Source organism: Camelus bactrianus, chromosome 23 (assembly GCF_048773025.1).
Source record: "Camelus bactrianus isolate YW-2024 breed Bactrian camel chromosome 23, ASM4877302v1, whole genome shotgun sequence".
Taxonomy (NCBI): Eukaryota; Metazoa; Chordata; class Mammalia; order Artiodactyla; family Camelidae; genus Camelus; species Camelus bactrianus.
Window position 1 is genome coordinate 29,583,340 of NC_133561.1, and position 13,859 is coordinate 29,597,198.

Here is a 13,859-nt window from a genome sequence, read left to right on the forward strand (position 1 = left end):
TCTGGTGTGGGTGTCTTAGCTCTGTCGGGTGCCTTAGGAAACCTTCTGCAGACCTTAGGAATACTCACTCTATTTTGCACTTTTCCTTCGTGTTCACATCCTTTGATCTTTCTTTCTACCAAAGTGGGAAGACATGAATGGCTAAATTACCATGGGGCTAAGGAGCAAGTAAGCTTCATTTTAGCTTAGAATTTAACCCAAGATGACTAAAGGAATTATTGTGGGGGTCTACAATGCAGCCCGATGTTCATAGACAGTGCACAGTGTTCTTAGGTGAAACAGGTTATTAAAAGCCATTTTGGCAGATTTTGTTCTCTGGGGCCTGTACTTCTCTCCAAAACCGTGGAAATGGTATAACATGGTCCTTTTAGGTTCCTAGGTAATTGGTCCAATGCCTATGCTTTGAAAACCTTTTCCCCCTAATTCTGATTAGAACTGGTGCCACTGTCCACAGCCTCCCTCTGTTTCACCAGCCCCCAAGGATGTAAGAGCGTCAGGATTTTGCTGATTCATGATCGTGCATCTGAAAACATTACATTACTGAGCTGGCATTTGATTGGTTGAATGGCACATTGTAATGACAGAAATTTGGAGAGTCTGGTTCAGATAATCCAAAGCCATTTGGAATGCGGGCAGTGAGCACTGACCAGGAAGTTCACAGTGAGGGGCAGGGCTGCTCCAAATCCCGTTCCCGTGACCATCACTGGTGCAGCGGATGGTGCTCTCCCCAGTGAGGCTGAAGATCACCCCCTTCTCTGGGTGCGAGTCACATGTGTAAGTCACTTCTGTTCCAAAAGGAAAGACTTCCAGAGGGTTTCCTGTGTGTCTCCCGTTAAGGATGTCTGGAGGATTTGGACACAAAATTTCTGGAAAGAGGACAAAAGCTTTAAGTTTCATTGAAGAGTGTCACCAGAGGTATGCTACAGACATAGGGTGCTAAGGGTGGTGCTACCTAAAAACATGAAAGCTACAACACAGTCCATTAGGCCTTTGATGAGATGGACAAAATGAAATGAGATTTCAGTCTCAGTTTGTTCTTTTTCTTGAACGAAAAAATACAATAGAATTTGCTTAACCCGATCCTCCAGTCCTTTCAGCTTTCTGCAGAATGTATAGAAGTTTGGCACATTTAGTGAAGCACCGAAAGTGTTAGAGAACTAAAAGAACCTATTGAAGGGTAACTCATTCATTTACTCAACATATATTAATTGAGAACTTACTCTGTGTGAGCCTCTCATCAGGGCCCTGAGGACACATGGCAAAGAACACAGATGATGTCCTTGTCCTCCAAGGAGCTTACATTCTCTGCAAACAGCCCTACAATGTCCTCCATGTGTGCTCATCACCTTACAGACTTGAAACCTTTCCTTTATGACTTATGGAAACTGACCATCAATCTTGATTATCATGGACGTGCTGTCACAATGAGTGGAAACATGTATGGTTCATTGTAAATATTCTGAGTGGCTCAGACTGCCTTGTTTCTTCATACGCATAGGTTTGTTATGATTTATTTTTTATTCTGTACTTTCTATCTGATGTCAAATTGTTACTGTTTTCTAGGGTCTGCTTCTGTGTTTAAAACAGTTCCTCCCTCACTTATAACTGGGCTTGGAATTTGGAAGGAGCTACTCAAACTAGAAAGAGTCATGAATAATAAGAGGTAGAGTCCACTCAATAGCTGAGCTCTAACACATGGCAGTAGGACAACCATTTGTCATGATACGTCAGTGGATGTCGAGTTTCCTGAAGAGCAAGGGTCTCTAAAAGATTTGTTTTTAAAGAAAGTTTTGCTACACAACACAGCAGAGGATGACTGAGTAGTTTTCCAGCAACATGAACATTTTAGTAACATTTGATTGTTTAAGTATATTTATAGTTTCCAGTCTTTAGGATCAAGAGGTGAAGCAAAGTCCTATCTTCCATTGGGAAAATACAAATGGGTAGATTAGGAGAAATCACTAGTGGCATTGCCTATAGGAAACTCTCAGTTTTTAATGAGGTCATTATCTGAATCTTTCAGCATAATTCATTTAGATACATGTTTTGAGTATTTAAGGAATCATAAACTGTTCACTCTGTGTAATGACGTTTCCACTTTCCCCTCGTTCCTAAGTTGTGTGATCTATCATTTCCTTAGCAATGATATTGTCGTTTGTTTTTGTTGTTGTTGTTGTTGTTGTTGTTTTTTTTTTTTTTGCTACTCGATTTCCCCACTTGACCAGAAATAAGACATGGATAAAAGTTTCACACATTACGTTCACTGCTATAACACTAATGCCTAAAAAACATCAAGCACATACTTGTGCTCAATAAATGACTAAACGAGTGAATATTTCTTATTTGTATATTTGCCAATATAAAAAAAAAACTGTAGAATGACTGCACCTTGGTGAAAGAAAAAGAAAGAAGGGAAGAAGGAAAAAGAAAAATAACAAAATTTTCAAAACTTTGTGTTACCTAATCTCTCCTGACCTAGAGGCAAACAGCAACAGGATTTATCACAATGAAGGGGAAATTTAAAATGACACAGAATGATTAGATGGTTCCCAAAACACATGATGCACAACAAAGTACATCATTACAAATTGATTCCCAATAAAATACTATCAAAATATGTGACACTGTTTATCAATAATTCTGATTAGAAAATGGAAGAACCCTTGCCCTTCAGGTCATGCCTCAAATTACCAAACAGATTAAAGGGAGAAATTGGCATGAGGTGCCAGCCCCTCTACTCACGCTCACACACAGGAGCACTGCTGTTCCAAAGGCTTTCCGTTCCAACCAAGACACAATAAATAGCAGAACTGCCTTTTAACTGGAATCTAAGGAAGAAAATGGTAGTGAATAGGTGAGTTTCTCAGCCAAAATGCCATCCTGTTTGCCAAGATGTCAGTATTTGGAGGATCTGAAGCCAGTAGGTGACAGAGGTTTAGAGGCCACATCAATGTGGGAAAGTCACAGCCTCCACTAAAGAAGAATAGCAAAGCACAATAACTTGGTCACATAATAATAGAGTCTTGGACTAAATTGAAGTAGGCTGCCATCTCCTACATTCTGGTTCTAGACTCAGATAATTCAATCCCTGCTAGTCATTCCCGAATAAAGGTGATAAATGTACTCATGGTCACTATCAAAATGCAACAGCCTCCCAGTGCTGACACTGGAACAGCCAGTAACACAGCTCCCAGTATGAACTGGAAGAGCAGAGATTAACTGGAAACAGAAGAATGATTGTTCTTTTGTGTCTACATTTAAGAGATGTTTATTCAGAAGGCTCACAACAGCATGTTGGGCTATGGAAGTGTGACTCATCCAGAGGGGAAATAAAAGGAGATTGGAAAGGACTTTGGCAGGTAGTCATCCAAAACTCTCAATGTACGTTGGATCCTGATGGCTCCTAAATTTTCTTGGGTGCTTGTATTTCATGCCTGCCAAGGACTCTGTGGGACATTTTGAGATTGGGTGCTTTCTTGCTCATGTTTAAGAATTTCCATGTAGACATTTGCACACTGTAAAGGGCCTGAGGTTCACATAAACAAGTTAATGCCCTCTGGAAACATTAACATCAGCCACCATGATCTCAGTTCAGAGCCCTTGGCCCATTACTAACCAGGTGACACATGACTGGATAAAGAAAAGCTTGTTCTCATCCTTTCACTCCTATTACAAAATTCACTTTTGATAGCTAAAAATTTTTCAGAAATAATTCTTAAATGATCTTAGCTATTTGTAATCAGCTTTTTGTCACATATCAAACTTTTTTGGAACTCTCCACATTACCCTTTTTACTTTCCTGCTTGGTACATGTGATTTCCTCCCTCTACGTGCCGCCTATATGTACTCATACCTAGTGATGGTATTGGTCTTTGAACCTGCCGTGTAATACATGTCTCCATTTTTCCTTATTAGCTATTAGTTCCATCTGTTCTTTACTCTTACTTCCCAAATGCACTCCCCAATGTTAACATCCTTGAATGACTCCCTTCTTAAGTCACGCTAAACCTTCCCTTTTTAAAATAACCCCAATTTCAGTGTCCAGCAGGCCACACAACCTCACACTCACCCCTCATCACAAACGAAGGACACTTTTGCCCCAAGCTGGAGATTAAGTGGAACTAGCACTCGGCCATTAGGGAGCTGGTCCAACAAGGCAGCACATGATTTGACTGGAGAAAAAGAAGAACATACAGGCATAACACTGGTGCTTAGACAATAAGACAAAACCTAAATTTGTCGGAGCGGCTGAGCATGTCGGCACCTGCACACGTGGGGGCTGCCAGGCTCCAGTCTCCCTGGAGCGTACAGTGCAGAGAAGCAGCCCCTATGAGATCATAGCCGGGCTCACAGCTGTAGAACACTTCCTGCCCAGCGGAAAAGTCATCCTTGTCGTTTGGGCTGTGATGACCATGCAGGATTTGGGGAGGTGGCTGACATACTTGGAAAGAACAGTCAAGTACCCGTCAGTTATAGGGAAATATATTTTCCAAAATTTGAACTCTTCCAAGGAGTTAAAGTTCCATGATTAAACAGATCAGATCTAACAAAGTCTAGTGATAATCAGGAAACCCTTTTTTTCTCTGTGGAAATAAAGATCAGGGAAGAGGGGTAGCCAATGACCTCACAGAAATTGAGGGCTAGAAAGGTAGAACCCATTCTTCCCAAGACAAGTTCTAAAATGATTTTAAGTCAACCAGGCATGGGCTTCTTTCTACCACTGCTGCTACCTAGTCTAGAGTTAATAGTTTTGGTGGGCTTCTACCCCACCCACATATTTGCTAGAAAAGCAATCTAGTTCACAGCGTCACCTTTCAGGTAATGAGAAGTTTGCCTGAGACTCAAAATATTGAACAGATTTCCCATTAATCTTTTCTTGCACTTCTATGATCAAAGTGTAGTGACAATCTCCATTTATATCTCTGGCTGCTCTTTTTCTTCCCAGTTGCTCTGTCAGTGGCTGTAAGAGACTGAGATGGGTGGGTGGAAAGACTGTAAGGTCCATCCTTGTCCCTAGGTATCAGCCACGACATTTATCCATCCAAACCTAATCCAGCTCGTGTGACATAAGACGGTCCATCAAAGACAAGACTGTCCGTCAAAAACAAAATCCTCTAAGCAAGCAGGTCCGTGAAAGGAGAGGGCACACTTCTTGCAGAGTGAATGATTCAAGGTGTGCCTGCCTCCATTCACAGTCTTTGGGTATGTGCTCGGGCATCAGACCTCATTTGAACTTCAACCTAATCTATATCTATTAAGAGGAATGAAAATCTGTTGAATTTTCAGCAAGTTACTTTCGCTTTCTTTTTCAGATTTCTAGTGATAAAATGTAGGAGGTGGAGCAGAACTGACAACCTCTGAGAGCCTTGTTCCTATTCGGAGGCTGTGTTATCTTTCTTCTTATGTCAGTTTCTTTCTGTGATAAATGCTGTGGCAAGAAGCAGAGCATCCCGCCTCTGCGCCAACACAATGCAGCCTGCTCCTGGGTAAGCCACTTAGAAGCACGTAATTTAGGTAATTTCTTAAACCTCTGTAAAGTTAAGCTAATCTCATTGTCACATCGATGTAAGAATCACACAATTTAAAGGCATGTTTTAAAGAGTGGGCAAGATTATCACAGGACTAACCAGAGAGTTCTCATGATTCTTCAGTATAACTGAGAAATAACGGAGCTGGTCTTGTGTCTAGAGAATTGGTCAGTAGGAGAGGCCCTAATGTCCCCTTCCTTGATGAATTAAATCTTGCTTCTCAAATGAAGGCACATACACACGAGTGCACACGTCCGTACACGCACACACGTCCCCTTAATTTCATGCTGCCTCTCCCCAAATGTACTCACACCGCTCACCACACATCCTTCCCCCAGAACAAGCACTAATCTCCTCATCCTCCTACAACTCCTGTCATCTGGGGGCCTCTTCAAAGCCTCAGTCAGACTCACCCCTGGAGCATCTGGGCAGCCCCGGCACCCACTGGTCTTGGCCTTGGCACTGAACAGTGGAGGGTCCTTTCATGGTAAAGCCAGGCTGACACGCAAACCTCACCATTTCATGTAAGGAGAATAAGCTTCTGTTCTCAGACATCATGATGCCGTTTTCAACTTCTGGACGCGTGCACTTGTTAGGCATAATGCAGCGAGGGGGAGGGCCGCTCCAGATGCCAACTTGATTGTCCTCGCTGCTGCAGTATATGGACGGCTCACCCACGAGGTCAAACAGCTTCCTCTTTCTCTCTCCAAGGTTGCAACGGTAGGTCACCACCGTTCCATATGGAAAATATTCTCTGCTGGTGCTGACAAAGTCTCCGTTGGCGATGGCTGGGGGTGGCCCACAAAGAATACCTGGGAAAAGGGACAGCAAGTTAAAACCCCAATTCCTTAAACTTGTATTCAATCATGACTTTTGCTAACCACTTAGAAAAATGACCCAAATGACAATGTTCAGAACACTTCTGCTCTTCTCTTCTCTTGGCTAATATACAGACATCTGTTCACACAACTGCAGACTAGCTAACCACAATATCATGACTCCTGCTCTTCTGAATATTATTTCAGTAAATGTACTCACATATTATTACCGTCCATATACTTTTCATTGTAAGTGAGAACTTTTACATATCACTGAATTCCTTTTTAAATTTAATTCTCTCTCTGTTGAAGGCATTGGTATTTATTCAATTGGTTATTACTGAGGTACAGCATGGAATATGGATTATCAAATACATAAAATCCAAAGCTCAAGCACAACTAACACAAAATAGATAGAGCACAAGCATACAAAATACACATGGCAGACCAGTCAGAGATTCAGAAGGAATAAAAATAACTGAACATCTGTTTTATTCTATGCTAATGAATCTGAAAATGAGAATACTAGAAATAAAGTTATATTTTGACAATACAGACTTGAGAAGAGGCAGCATATTGAAGAAGCAGGAAAAAAAACATCAAAAACACTGCTAGTAACAAGATATGAAGCACAAGTCTTTTTACAGACAAATTTAACCTAATATGCAAGTAACAGATAAATCCTAGGCATTTAAAATCATTCCAGAGCACCCAAATATTTCTATCTCTATGACAGATACCTTAAGTAGATACTTATTGACTTATTTATTATAACTTTTAAAAGCAAATTTCAGAAGATGCATATTTCTTGTAGAAAATTTGTAAAATACAAATGTCAATCACCTTTTAGCCCATTGCTAGAAAGAACCACTGTTAACTACTTAATGTGTAATCTTTAATACACACGCCTGCACTTCGCTATTTCTACGGTATCTCTGTTAGGTGAGTAATGCTTCAGAGTAAGAATGTGCTTTCTGATTCCATTTGGAAGATTTCTCTCTCTTGTCTATATCCATTCGGGCATATTTTAATCTTTCTTTTTTTAATAGATCACGTGCCTTGTTCCTTTTATCAGATTATTTCCAGAACATTATTTGGAACAGGCACCACATACGGATTCTTTGAGTTTTTCACCATAATAAATAATAACGTAGGTAACACCTGTACATTAATCCTGGCCAAAACCTGCGGTGACTACTTTCTTTTAAGAGTAAGCCAAATTGTAGAATTTCAGGATTAAAGTCATGTTATTCCTTAAAGTTTCTGATGCATATTTGGTACTGGCCTGTGAGAAAGTTTCTTACCACTAGTCCTACTACCAGTTGGGTTGGAGAATGTTGAATTCTTCAGATTAGCACCAAACCCAGCGTTACAGCCTCTTTATGTTCTTTGTGAATTTGCAGCTGCTCCCTCCTCTAAGTGCCTCACAGTGTAGGAATCTCATAGCCCAAACAGCTTGTAGGAAACATGGCTTGTCACTGTTCAGACAGAGAAGAAAGCAGGGAGGGCCCAGGACTTGAACACATGACCTGGGAGTAAGAGTTGACAGAGAAGACGCAGGGCACCTTCACCAATGTTGTGCTCCTTTACTTCAGTAAAGAGAGTCACCTTCAACTGGAAGGTGTTCAACCAACAAAGGGACACTTGGGGCTGTTCGAATTGAGTTCAACACGACTGTTTAAACTAAATAAAATAAATGATTCCCCAGGATAAGGAAAAACCAGGAGGAACTAGAAGCTTGAAACATCGTGAACACTTTGAAGGATATGAGTGTTTTCTTCAAATACCATCAGGAGGATCCCGTTGCCAAGAGGGATGAAATGTGTTCCTTGTAATTCTAGGGGGCAGCTCTAGGATTGACCACGGGATAAACGGGGAAAGAGATTTCAACTCACGTTCACAAACTGGTGGCTCCGTCTCCCAAATGACAGAATAGCCTGAGATGATACATTCAGCAGATGAGTGACCAATGAGTCGATACCTAAAAGCAAAAAAGGGAAAGATCACTGTGCTCTACACATCCCATCAACTTGCTCAGCTCGCCTGCATGGCACAGCCGAAAGGCTCCAATCTGAGAGAAGTCCAGGGACGCGCCTAAACTCCATCCATTTTATCTGGCTTTCCTACATCTGTTTTTCTATTCTCTCACTATTGAAAGGAATATTGCCTTTCTAACTGCTCATGGCTCCCACTGCTTCTTAATTTCTTGGTTTCATTTTGGATTCAATGAAGTACCAAAATAAAACAATCCCTTTACAGACCTGTCTGATTATTTTCTTCTTAACATCTGGGTTTTCCCCTCTTATTTTTGTTGCCATTTAAATTCATTTTGTATTTTCCTGATACACACACACACACACACACATACACACACACACGCTGTATATTAACCCTGTTATGTCATCTTAGTTTAGGCATGTATCTTGTGAATATGTCTAGATTGTGAAGCTTCTGATTCTATTTGGAAGTTTCTGTTTTACAACAAGGAGATTAAACTATCCACCTTTACTGACCTAAATCATGTGTTTGATCTTGCTTTTGTCATCACTGCCTCCTTCATAACGTCCAATGGTAAGGATGTCTGCCCCAAACATTTCTGACAGAACAGACAGATATAATCTCTGTTATTGCTTTCCCTTCCCCCTCATTTGCTACATGAAACAGAGAGTTGAACATCTTTTGAGTGCTGTAATAATTTGGAAGCTAAATACCTAATGTTCCTTTAAAAGTTTCTCAATAAGGAAATGTTAAAATAAATAAATAAATATAATTTTCATTTCATATGCATGTGCTATATGTATACACGATGCATGAATTTAAACCAATTTTCTCAATTTTGGTGTCAAAGTAACTATAATCTGCCCCTTTCCTCTTTAATAGAAATCTAGCTTGTTTTCTTGCTTTCTCCCATTTTTCTAGTTTTGTGGATATGCTCTATGACTGTACAAATTCTAATTACTTTATGATTACATAGAAATGTTTTTCCTTGTACCAACTCATTCTGTCGTTATACTTAGTTTTATTACTTTGTTAAAATATTTGATCATGTTTCTTAAAATTTGGTTTTGCCTTTTTTGTTTTGGCCAATATTCTGCCTCACTGGTACTTATCATTCTCCCTTTTTTTTCAATGCTTGTGGACTGCCTGAGTTTATCTTTTTTCTATTTCTCCACAAGTATGCTTCCTGGAAAGTATACAGGTGTGGTCTGGGGACCTTGTTTATACTGAATGTACATCTGGAGCCCCTTGACGTGACTACCAGGTTGGCTCATGAGGAAATCTATCTTCGGCGGTTTAGCCATGTGAAAGATCAATGTGATGTCAGCATAAATTAATTTCTTTTGTCGGCTTTTTACAAATTTATTAATTTCCTTTCTGTGTTCTTGAAGGTTTATTTTGGTGGTGGTGTTTTCTCTGAAATACAAAAGGACATTCTTTAGTTGTGGGAATGCTATGGGCTTATTGTTTCCTCTTCTGCAACTTTTGTTACGTGGAATTTAAATCCTCATTCTCTTTAACACATATCTTCTTTTCCCCCCTTTCCTTTATCCTATTCTACTGAATTCTGGGAGAATTTGATTAATTTTTCTTCTTGCATTCTCCTTAATTTTCTATATATTCAGTGTGTTTATCACAGATTTTTTTAGTTTGACAATTGTACTTTTAATTCATATGCAAACATTCTCAATTTTCTAACTAGCTTCACAGAAGCAGTGTGCAACTGAATCTGGCTCAATATGTAAACAGGAGATTGTTCTAAAAGTTCCACCTATTTCTTGAAAGTAATTCTAATTTATAAGCGGAGATACCTTCTCATTTTTTCACATTGATCTTTTTTACAGTAATTTCCTGCAACATATCATAAGCTCTATGGTTTTTTCTCTAATACCACAGAGATGTTCACCCTTACTCAGTATTACAGGATAAAAAGGACACAGTCATTAAATGACAGATTGCACTCAGAAAAGCTCAGAGCAGTAACAAGTATATAGATTTACTCTAATTTTACTCTGATAGATTATAGGTACTACCATCTGTTACACCTTCTTTTGCAAATATACTGAAGGTACAAGTTTCTTTTCCGTGTTTATCATGGCAGTACACATTTGTCCTGTATTCTCTATCTGGCTCAGATGCTCACATTGGGTGAGAGGCTGAAACTCCACTGTGTGCTGAGCAAGACTAAGCATGGAAGGTGGGACTGCTGCCCAGGGTACCCTTTAAACCTGACATTTTCACAGGGGGCTCTGTTATGGGTAGACTAGTGCTCCCCAAAAAGGTATGTAGAAGCCTTGACGTGAAACCCCCAGGAATGTGACCTTATTTGGAAATAGGGTCTTGAAGATAACATCACATTAAGATAAGGTCATTAGGGTGGGCCCATATCCAATATGACTGGCATACTTTTAAAAAGAGAGAACTTTGGACATGGACCACACAGAGAGGACAATGCCATGCGAGGACAGAGACAGGGTGAAGATGGCCATGGAAGATGGAGGCAAAAATTAGAGAGGCAGTGCCACATGCCAAGGAAGGTCTGAGACTCCCATGAGATGCAGGAGGCAAGGAGGGAAACTGCCTCGGGGCTTTGGAGGGAGTACATCCTGTTGACACCTTGATTTCCTTCATAACTATGAGAATATAAATTTTTGAGGTTGCCCTAAGCCACCCAGTTTGTCATACTTTGTTATGGCAGCCATGCCAGACCCATAGTGAATCTACCTTTAAGATGTGCTTTCTCATCTGGTTGCTCCATGGCCTCCCCTTCCTTCAGTATCTGTCCTGGGTCAGGGATTTCGTATGCTTTGACTATGCCCTCCGTCCACCCTCCTCCTTTCTACCTGGTGAATACCTCGCTCTTCTTCTATGCACTGCCCTGGTTTCCAGCAAGAATGCAGATTATCCCTCGAATCCTCCTGTAACGTTGTTCATTTCAATCAGGAGTTAAACGCCTGTATTCTAGCTTTTTAAGAGCAGATGGTAACAGCCTAGCTTTCCTTTCTGAGATGTGGCCCGAAGGTAGTATTGCTGTTCTGCAACTCTTGACCCAAGAGATGTTGCTGTCAACTCACCCTCTATTACAAGTATACATAATTCTGGATCCAAACTGGGTGTTTGTGTCTATGTGCACCATGCCATTCACAGGATCTGCAGGAGTTTCACATGACTTTCCTTGAAAAAGAAACAGAGTTTTGGAGCCAGGAAGAATTGTCTGAACTTTTGTTGGTCCATAACACATTAGTCCCCACCTGACTGCAGCTTCCCGAACAGTGTCCGCAATTCTGAGGGATCCGCACATTTTTCTCACCTTGAGGAACATCACCAGACTCCTCAGGATCAGCCACTTCCCAAGCACCACACTAGAAATACCTCCTTTCCAGATCTATCTTATATTTGCCTCAAATCTTTTATCAAACTATTAACGTTATGTGTGAGTTTGTATCCCACCAGTATAAAAATTTTTCTCTTACCTTCTTATTCAAGCAGTTTATGTCTCCTGAAATTCTGTTTCCTGATTTGGAGTAATTCAATATTTACTTCCCCATAAAAGATGGACTTTTCCCACACACAAATATTCCTTGAAACATTCTAATGACATAAATATTTCAACCAATATTTCAGGATGACCTACAAGACTAAGTCTTACACTCACCTATCTGAACAAGTTTAACGAATAGACTTTTCTTATTTTGAAATTGGGTTAAAAAAAAAAAGTAAGATACTACAGATACTTTGATAAATGTGGGACTGCTCCAAGGCAGGGTTTACTCACGTTTACAGACATCTTTGACACTGGACCACGTGAGGTTTGCTAGACACGTGATAGAGAATGAGTACCTGCGGTACTCAGGGCGGCATTCATACTTTAAAGAGGTCCCAATGGGAAACTCAGATTCATTGGTTGGGATTTTCAACTTGGCAAACTGAAAAGGATCTGGGGCGGTACAGCGACCTAGAGACCAAGAAATCAAGAACATCAGAGTGAACAAAAAGGTACCCGATACCATTCTTACTTGTCTTTTTCTTGTTAGATGTGATGTCAGATTTGGAACGGTGATTTCCTTGTGACCTTCGGAGAGAAAGATCCTTGAGCACGTGTCCATGAGGAAAGAAACTATCTGGAGCACTCTTGCTCTCTGGGCATTTTACGCATACAATTTACTGTAAAACACAGCACCAGTTCAATTTTCCACATTTTTACGGAGCCAGAAAGAGTGCTTCCGCCCAGGGTTCCTGTCTGGTTTCCTTGTACTTCAGTGCCTCAGACTCCACTGGGGGGCTTAGGAGCATGAATGGGCACCTCAAGGTGTGTATTTCTTACAATTAGGAAGCAACCACCAACTTTCTAGGTCTGATTTTCAAGCCGACCATGTCAACACAATGTAGAAAAAGGAGCATCTCTTCAAAGAAAAAACAAAGAAACAGAAAGTACAGTTCTTATTATAAGAAAACACTGTTAGAAGTGTATGTTGAATGTGATTCTAGGTGGAGTTCCCGGCCCCTATAAATTATAGCTCTAAGCTTGAGGAGTACAGACTCGCTGTGGATTCAAGTAGAATGAAATGTAAAAAGTGCATAGGTTTGGAAAAATAGAAGTTGTTTCCTTTTTGGTTTTGACAATAACTTCTCCTTTAATTTCTTCTGTAGCTGTCCTCCACCTTCCTTTCAAATATCTCTCCAAATAGTAAAAGTTATACTAGAGCCAATTTTGCATCCAGACAGTTCTCCGTGTCAAGATTTGAAAAACAGTTTCTCATCCCTTTAATACAGTTTAATACTTTACCTCACTGAAAATGTGCTTAATTTCAACGTGTCATCACAGGAAACTCATTCATCTACTTTACCTGGTTCCCTTTTATTTTTGACGTTGAATTTTAGCTGTAATGGCTTCTAGTAAAAGGAATCCCCCTTTACGACTAAAACCTACCAGCTAAGGCTAAATCACACATGAAGATGGTCTGGCAGGTCTCCATGTAAAATTCTAGCTGATAAAACTACAGCTGCCATCTCACGATAGGGTTCTGGTGGGGAAAAAAAAAATCATAGAACTTAGGAGAAGATTGCCTCTGGCTGTTGATTCAGTGAATCTGACAGGTCTCTGCATTTGTCAAGAGGCCCAGAGGGACACCTGTGTTGAAGCCATGGTGGTAGAGAAGGAAAGTGAGGGCAAAAAATACCTTCTGAGTGTCTGCACTTGGTCCCTTTTTCTCTAGAACTGCTCTTGTCTCTCAGAGTTCCCCAGGGGTCAGTCTGTTATGCCAGGACCAGGGTCACTTCTACAACGTACTCTCTCCTTCCCAACTTTACATTCTGGTGTGCGTGTCTTAGCTCTGTCGGGTGTCTTAGGAAACCTTCTGCAGGCCTTAGAAATACACACTCTATTTTGCACTTTTCCTTAGCGTTCACAATCCTTTGATCTTTGTTCCATCAAAGTGGGAAGATATCAATGGTTAAATTAGTATGGGGCTAAGGAGCAAGTAAGCTTCACTTTATCTTAGAAGTTAACCCAAGT

At 40.5% G+C, this 13,859-nt stretch overlaps 1 protein-coding gene across 3 annotated transcripts in view; it reads right to left on the reverse strand.

Moving 5' to 3' along the window:
• Positions 1–13,859, reverse strand: part of CR1 (complement C3b/C4b receptor 1 (Knops blood group)) — a 98,213-nt gene that overhangs the window by 48,558 nt on the left and 35,796 nt on the right. For 2 of the 3 annotated variants that reach the window (XM_074351911.1, XM_074351910.1), the window contains 8 exons: positions 12,120–12,299; positions 11,419–11,518; positions 8,242–8,327; positions 5,942–6,340; positions 4,265–4,441; positions 4,070–4,172; positions 2,743–2,828; positions 648–866 (listed from right to left, as the gene is read on the reverse strand). In XM_074351911.1, the coding sequence (XP_074208012.1) occupies positions 648–866; positions 2,743–2,828; positions 4,070–4,172; positions 4,265–4,441; positions 5,942–6,340; positions 8,242–8,327; positions 11,419–11,518; positions 12,120–12,299 (1,350 nt within the window). The remainder of the gene's footprint in view (positions 1–647; positions 867–2,742; positions 2,829–4,069; positions 4,173–4,264; positions 4,442–5,941; positions 6,341–8,241; positions 8,328–11,418; positions 11,519–12,119; positions 12,300–13,859) is intronic. The other variant, XM_074351909.1, reaches the window with a different exon arrangement.